The sequence below is a fragment of the Pundamilia nyererei genome, unplaced genomic scaffold (assembly GCF_000239375.1).
Source record: "Pundamilia nyererei isolate P.nyererei 1_Seehausen unplaced genomic scaffold, PunNye1.0 scaffold00050, whole genome shotgun sequence".
In the NCBI taxonomy this organism is placed as follows: Eukaryota; Metazoa; Chordata; class Actinopteri; order Cichliformes; family Cichlidae; genus Pundamilia; species Pundamilia nyererei.
In genome coordinates this window covers 2421602-2428253 of record NW_005187451.1, presented here as the reverse complement: position 1 = coordinate 2428253, position 6652 = coordinate 2421602, and the positions used below count along the sequence as shown (strand labels likewise).

Sequence of the window (6652 nt, the reverse complement as noted above, 5' to 3'; positions counted from 1 at the left end):
TAGCTTGAGTTAGCTCCTGCCTCTAATAGCTTGAGTTAGCTCCTGCCTCTAATTAGCTTTAGTTAGCTCCTGCCTCTAATTGACCCCAGGATGTATGGCAACAGGTGTATGGAAATCCCGAGGACATTACAAGGGTTAATTAGCTTGACTTAGCTCCTGCCTTTAATTAGCTTGACTTAGCTCCTGCCTTGTGAACAAGAAACGTAGAAGTCGCAGGAGAACATTAATGCACAGTCTTAAAAAACTGTCTTGTCTTGTTATAAAATCGTTCAAAAAGCATCTTTAGCCTAAGGTTTAGTTACCAAAAAGCATCAAAATGCTAACAGGACAGTCTCACCTGTCGGTAGCTGCGAGAGGCCGAACCTTCTCTCTCCGCGCGCCTCTACCTAGCAGGACTTGCTAACGATACAAATTCAGTTGCCAAAGCAAAAAACAAAACAAACAACAACAAAACAAACCAAGAACTTTAAATTCGAAGAAGCCGAAAGCCGTTTTAGTCAGCTGCGTAGCTAATAAACTGTTACTCCTTACCTTGACACTGGTCCCACAACAACAAAGCAGAAGAAGCACCGCACGTACAGGTGGGGCGCAGAGCACTTTGTCCCACCCACGTACCGAAACTGTCCACCACAGTTTGATTTACAAAAAGCCAAAATACGTTTTTCCAGTTTTGTCATTTTGAGACTCACAAGACGAATGGATGGGTTCATAGAGTAGAATAAAATGCCTTTTATTGTCACTATTCACTGTACAGTGAGATACAGAGCATCCCCACTCAGTGCAGACGTGTGGGAAGAGAAAGGGCGGTGAGGTGCACGGCTCTGCAGCATATGAACCCTATTCAAAAATATAAAATGTAAAAATATACAAATAAATCGTCTTATATATTTACAGTGTGGGTTATCACACGTAAATTACGCGGTGGTAGTCTGTGTATAGAGCGAAGTCCTTGGATTGGTGAGTGGATGTGTTGTCAGTCCATGTGGGAGTTCAGGGTGGTTTTGGCTTTGAGTCTGATGCACCTGAGGGAAGCAGGTTGAACAGGTCAAAACCAACCATTCAGCCTGAAACCCAAAGCAATGCTGGACAAAGCAGAACGTGGATGACAACAGTTTTTACGGCTTGTGTGTTTAAAATGAGAGACCACGAGGATACGAAGATTCCGTGTTTTATCCTCACTGTGTTTACTTTGTCAGGAGTGTGACTCCCTCACCTCAAACTGCCTCTCATTTACTCTGCAGCTATCTGGTCACTCTTGTAGCCAGCTATATCTTCTTTGACCCGTCCCATCCTGGCAACAAACTGTTCCAACTTCTGCAATCTGGTAGAAGGTTCCGCATCTTCCGGGCAAGGATAGAGAGACTCAAGAGGGCCACGCAATTAGGTTTGAGTTTAATTAAGCACAAGTCAGGGAGGTTACAGCATGTCTTTTCCTTTCCAAACAAAGAAAGCTCTTTCAGACCTGCGTCTGCACATTCCTGTATAAGACACTCAGTGTGAGCTTCACTGGGATAATTAGTCCAAACAGTGAAAACCTCACTTCTGTATTCCACATATCTCCGTGGGGTGTTGACTCTGCCACAGAAGAGACGTAACCTAAACAAGTTTCCATTTGCATGCATGTGGTTAAATATTAACAGCATTAAATTCAGCTTTACACTGCAGGCCACACATTAATTAGTGGAGTCTTAGTGGTCCATAAACAAACATGTAACATGTATAGAAAAAATTTCTTTTATCTTTTTTATCTCCAGAGGAAAATGTGTGGATTTAAAAAAGTCAAACCCTTGATGCTGCATCAGTTTTATCATTTTATAACTTGAATAGAATTTTTGCTAAAGCATTTGTTCTTATTTATGTTTTTCAAGTTGTTATTTTTGTAGTTTATCTCGAATTAATTTCATTCTTGCTGCTGTAACATGTGAAATATGTCTGCCTATGTCTGTCTTTAATGGGCCCTCTATGGAAAAAAGGGAGATAAAAGGGAGAGTTGGATGGTCTTACTGGCAAAGCAAAGGTTTACTGGTATACAATTTAAAAAAGAGTGTGGTAAGGACACCCCTCACTGTTGTCCTGTACTCCCACGCTCCCAGCTTTAATTACAGGGACAGACTCTGTCCCATCTCCACAGTAGACAGCAGTACTACTGATCAGTCATCCAGCGAGAGGGGAAGCATCTCCCAGTAATCACAAAATTTATTTTTCTTTAACCTGGAAAAAGAGAAAACAAGGAAGAAATCCCTCCAATTTTTCTGCAGAGCATGCAGCCAGCATGGAGAAGTCCTCCAATCACCCACCAAGATCCAGAATGACGGCCAGGAAGGAGAGGGACAGGGGAGCCTCAGAGGCTCCAAGGAGGAATCCTCAGAGGAAGCCGAAGGTGGAGCAGCTCTCTGAAGCATCATCGGTGAGGAAAGAGAAGCTGGGGACGCATGTGGGGAAGATGGAGCAAGAGACAGAAGTGAAGGTGAAATCAACGGTGGTGGATATAGACAGTGTGAGAGATAATGAAGTCAAGGATGAGAATGTGGGGCTCCTGGAAGCAGCAGAGCAGGATGACAGTGAGTCAAAGTGTTTTTATTTTTTAAATATATGTTTTTCATATCTGAAAGTGTGATGAGACGTCTTCATGAAAGACTGCTGATCTTTTCAGGTCTGAAGCATAAGAAGCTGGGAGTCTGTGAGTGGCTGCTGATGGTCTTTGTCTTGGCTCTGGTTCTCCTCTTCTTCCCTCTTTCCATCTGGTTCTGCGTCAAAGTACGGACTAAACCTCTGATCCTACAAAGATCTGACATGTCTTTAGAAGATAGGCTGACCGCTTTGTGTTGAATATCAAACTGACACTTGAGCAACCACATGTTGATTCACAGGTAGTGAGGGAACACGAAAGAGCTGTGATCTTCAGACTGGGTCACCTACTGCGTGGGAAACCCAGAGGACCAGGTCGGCCCAGATTTCATTCTTATTTTTATTTATACTTTATTTTTATCTATTTATGGAAAGATCAACATGCAAGGAGTGGAGGTAGTAAGGGAGTGAATTTAAATACCTGGGCTTTACCATTCAAAGCAACGGGCAGTGCACAAGAGAAATGGAGACAAGAGAGCGGACGGTGGATAGGTGGTGATGAGTTTAATGGTTAGAAGACCGCAGTGAGACGATGGCGCTGACAAGACGACAAGAGGTGGAGCTGAGGATGCTAAGATTTTCATTAGGAGCTACCAGGAAGGATAAGATTAGAAATGTGTGCTTCCAGACAGCAGCCTGTGTGAGGGTCGATAACGTATTATGAATCGCAGCTCATGAGAAGCCTCACTACTGTGACACCCACTGTCCCCTGTGTCTTTCTTCCTCTTCAGGCCTTTTTTTCCATCTCCCACTTCTCGACGTGTGTCACAAAGTTGACATCCGACTGAAGATGTTGAAGGTTCCTCCTCACGTGGTACAGAAATAGACACGCACTGCATCACATATTTAAATATTCCCGTTTGGAATCGCGACGTGTGTGTTCTCATATGTTTGTACGCAGGTGGTGACAAAGGACTTGGTGAGGCCGGAGCTGAGCGCGGTGTGTTATTACCAGATAGAGAACGTGGCACTGTGCAGCTCAGCTGTATCCAGTCTGACCGCAGTGCTGCAGAGTCTGGTCCAGGCTGCAGTCAGAGACGTTCTGGCCCAGCAAACATTCAGCCACGTCCTGCTGCACAGGCGGAAGATCGGGGAGCAGATACAAGCGACGGTCGACTCCTTCGCTTGTCGCTGGGGCGTCAGGGTGGAGAGGGCAGACATGTAAGACCAACATCATTTCTCCTTCCTCTGTAATTCATCTTTTTTTAAATGCACCTCCTTCACTGCCAACGTTCATTAACTGGAAGTCAAGGCTGAGCCAAAGCAAAGCAGCTTTAGCTTTATTTTGGCAGAATCTAAAGAAATACTAACTTGCACAATGAAAACGCATCACTTGTTGGAAGAGCACGGCTGACCAGGCTGGGTTGCGCTTGTGTTGTCAGAGACGAGCTCAGTTTTCCTGCGGAGCTGCAGCAGAGCCTGGCTGCCGCTGCCGAGGCCAAGAGACAGCAGCAGATCAAAGTAAGTGCTCACATCGGTTTCTGTAAAACAGCAACTTTGAACCTGTGTGCTCCAAACTTCTGTCTCTACTCTCCACAACATTAGCGATGAAAACATCCACGAGCCGTTCTCTTCTACAGGTGAAGGCAGCAGAAAGTGAGATGGCTGCCTGGGATGGATTTCGGGCTTCCCTCCGTCACCTTCAACCTGCCTTGGTCCTGCCTTTCCCTCCGAGCCTCAACCCCGACGTGTCACCCCTACCTCCCCCTCCTCCCCCGTGCGTGGAGGGGGACGGCGGGGTGTCACCTGAGGAGCCAGACACAGACTCGCCAATGATGTGAAGCTTTATTCATGTTAAACTCAGGTGAACTCTTGCTGCATTTAAACTGGTGATTTCCATGTGTAGAAAAGAAAGAGGCAAACACAGCATAAAGGAACATAAAGGAACATAAAGGAACATAGCTTTTAGTCCTCAAATGTGTTCTTTAATGTCTTAACTGCAAATAATCAAACTGTAAAATGTGCAATCAAATCCGAGTTCAGTCAGTACAACAAAGGAGTGTTACTTCATGCAACAGGAAACACACAAATCTTTATTTTCAGAAGGATGCAGAAATAAATGTGCCTTCATCCACACTTGAAACACATATCATAGGATTAAACTAAGCCACAGGAAGCCTCTAAATGATATCAAGTGTTATTTGTCTTCTTCATGTAGTCCTGGGGTGTCCAACTCGGGGCCTCGAGGGCCGGTGTCCTGCAGGTTTTAGATCTCAACCTGGGTCGACACACCTGAATCACAGGATGAGTTTATTAGCAGGCCTCTGGAGAACTTCAAGACATGTTGAGGAGGTCATTTAGACATTTAAATCAGCTGTGTTGCATCAAGGACCAATCTAAAACCTGCAGGACTCCGGCCCTCGAGGCCTGGAGTTGGACACCCCGATCATCAGCCTGGGAATAAACACTCAAAAACTGGGTACCATTGATGGTCAGTGATGTTTTTATGTGTCTGTTAAACTTCCCTCCTGTTCACATGTAAACCAAAAAAGTATTTAACACTGGTTAAAACAAATAAACAGAGACGTCCGATGGTCCGATCAGCATTTCTTGGTCTTTCTGCCGCTGCTCGTTGGTTTGACTGCGGTTGCCGTTTTCTTCGGAGGAGTTGGTGTTGTTTCTGGCTGCGGTGAAGGCGGCGGTGTTTTGTTTTTTTCTGAAACATAAACCAGTAAAGACATGAACCACCTCGATGCGTATGTGCTGTGTCATGTCTGGTTTTATCAGCTGGTTAATCTGCACCTTCAGTACTGTGGGGCTCCACACTGGGGCGACCCTGCAGTTGTCTCTCCAGGTCTTTAATCTTCTTCAGTGCTTCCTGCAGAGCCTCCTCGGCTTTGAGGGCTCGCTTCTCCGCAATCTGCACTCGCACCTCAGAATCACTAAAGAGGGGCGGTAAGGGGAAGTAAGCCGATGGATGGATGCATGTTTTATAGTTTATAGCAATAGTTTAAAGTAGTGCTTTGGAGCCAGATTTTTATAATTATTATTATAATTGTGTTTAACCAGATACTTTACACTTCAACAGGGCCTGAACTCTCTCGGGAAAGCTTTCTTTTCATTTCTGAGCAGTTCAGGAATAGTTGTGTGGGACTCCTGGACTTTTACAGAGTATCGTGTGCATTTATAAGAAAACAGCAGAGAGAGGTTACAATGAAGAAGACTAATTCCTGAAAATAAAGACTATTTTCAGGAATATCCATGTAATATAATTCATCCAAACATTATTTAGAAAATGAACTCACTGCAGTTCTTGCTGCAGTAATCCTACTGTGGTCAGATCCTTGAAAGCTTTCTGGTTATCGTCTGTCACCGGAGACACGACCAGCTCGCCCGTCTGACAGACACAGAGGTGGTTACAGGTACAGACACACGGGCTGTTCAGCTCAATGCAAACTGACAACAACATAAAAATGTATACTTCAATTGTCTGACCCTGTCTAGCTGGACACTGCACGCTCCAAGCTTCCTTTGTGCAACGTTTCCATCATAATTGATCAGATTCAGCACAGCGCTCTCACAAACAGTTTGCTCCCCCTACAGGACGAAAACAACATTTTTAGTCATCCTGTTTAACACGATTCTATTATAACCTCCTAGGACCTGCGTCCACATGTGTGGACATCACATTTTGGGTTATTTAGACCAAAATACTCAATTTTGCTCTACATGGGCCTGATATCCACTTACGAGGACATTATACTGCTACTGTTCTATCAACGTTTTAAATGAATATCCTCATATGTGGCTCTTATTCTTCTTAAAAAAAAATAAGGTAAGAAAAATCTGGTAATTCTTTGTTTTTACATTCATCGGGCCCCAATCAGCCCAAATATCAAAGAAAAATTAAAAATGCATGTCGTGGAAGAGTTCAGGTCTCAGGAGGTTAAAGGTTCGTAAAACTCCTTAAATTCCACAAGTGTCAATTTAATTCACTCATTTTGTGTCACACAAAGCTCCATAATCTTGCTATTAACGCTCCAGTTGACAAAACTCTTATGTTTCGTGTCTTTCAGCAGCCAAG

At 44.2% G+C, this 6652-nt stretch overlaps 3 protein-coding genes across 8 annotated transcripts in view; 1 reads left to right on the top strand and 2 right to left on the bottom strand.

The window, feature by feature from the left end:
• tdrd5 (tudor domain containing 5) overlaps nt 1-712 on the bottom strand; it is a 10200-nt gene extending 9488 nt beyond the window's left edge. For 2 of the 5 annotated variants that reach the window (XM_005733182.2, XM_005733186.2), the window contains exons 1-2: nt 532-711; nt 338-399 (exon numbers count right to left, since the gene is read on the bottom strand). The gene's annotated coding sequence lies outside the window, so the exon portion shown is untranslated. The other 3 variants (XM_005733185.2, XM_005733184.2, XM_005733183.1) reach the window with 3 other exon arrangements.
• A 1596-nt stretch (nt 713-2308) lies between these two features.
• On the top strand, nt 2309-4409 carry nphs2 (NPHS2 stomatin family member, podocin). Its single transcript, XM_005733240.1, has 7 exons — nt 2309-2561; nt 2654-2757; nt 2871-2943; nt 3360-3442; nt 3530-3789; nt 4011-4089; nt 4209-4409. Exons 1-7 carry the CDS (start codon nt 2309-2311, stop codon nt 4407-4409), a joined length of 1053 nt encoding a protein of 350 aa, XP_005733297.1.
• Nucleotides 4410-5048: 639 nt separating this feature from the next.
• Nucleotides 5049-6652, bottom strand: part of axdnd1 (axonemal dynein light chain domain containing 1) — a 12336-nt gene continuing 10732 nt past the window's right edge. The window contains exons 21-24 of one of the 2 annotated variants that reach the window (XM_005733181.1): nt 6064-6165; nt 5874-5965; nt 5371-5510; nt 5049-5284 (exon numbers count right to left, since the gene is read on the bottom strand). In XM_005733181.1, the coding sequence (XP_005733238.1) occupies nt 5169-5284; nt 5371-5510; nt 5874-5965; nt 6064-6165 (450 nt within the window). In that variant the 3' untranslated portion in view covers nt 5049-5168. Of the gene's footprint in view, nt 5285-5370; nt 5511-5873; nt 5966-6063; nt 6166-6652 lie in introns of those variants that run through there. The other variant, XR_001290376.1, reaches the window with a different exon arrangement.

Coding starts and splice junctions, on each gene's coding strand:
- nphs2 (XM_005733240.1), top strand. CDS start 2,309: ATGACGGCCAGGAAGGAGAGGGACAGGGGAGCCTCAGAGGCTCCAAGG. Junction 2,562..2,653: donor AGCAGCAGAGCAGGATGACA/GTGAGTCAAAGT, acceptor TGATCTTTTCAG/GTCTGAAGCATAAGAAGCTG. Junction 3,443..3,529: donor TGAAGGTTCCTCCTCACGTG/GTACAGAAATAG, acceptor GTTTGTACGCAG/GTGGTGACAAAGGACTTGGT.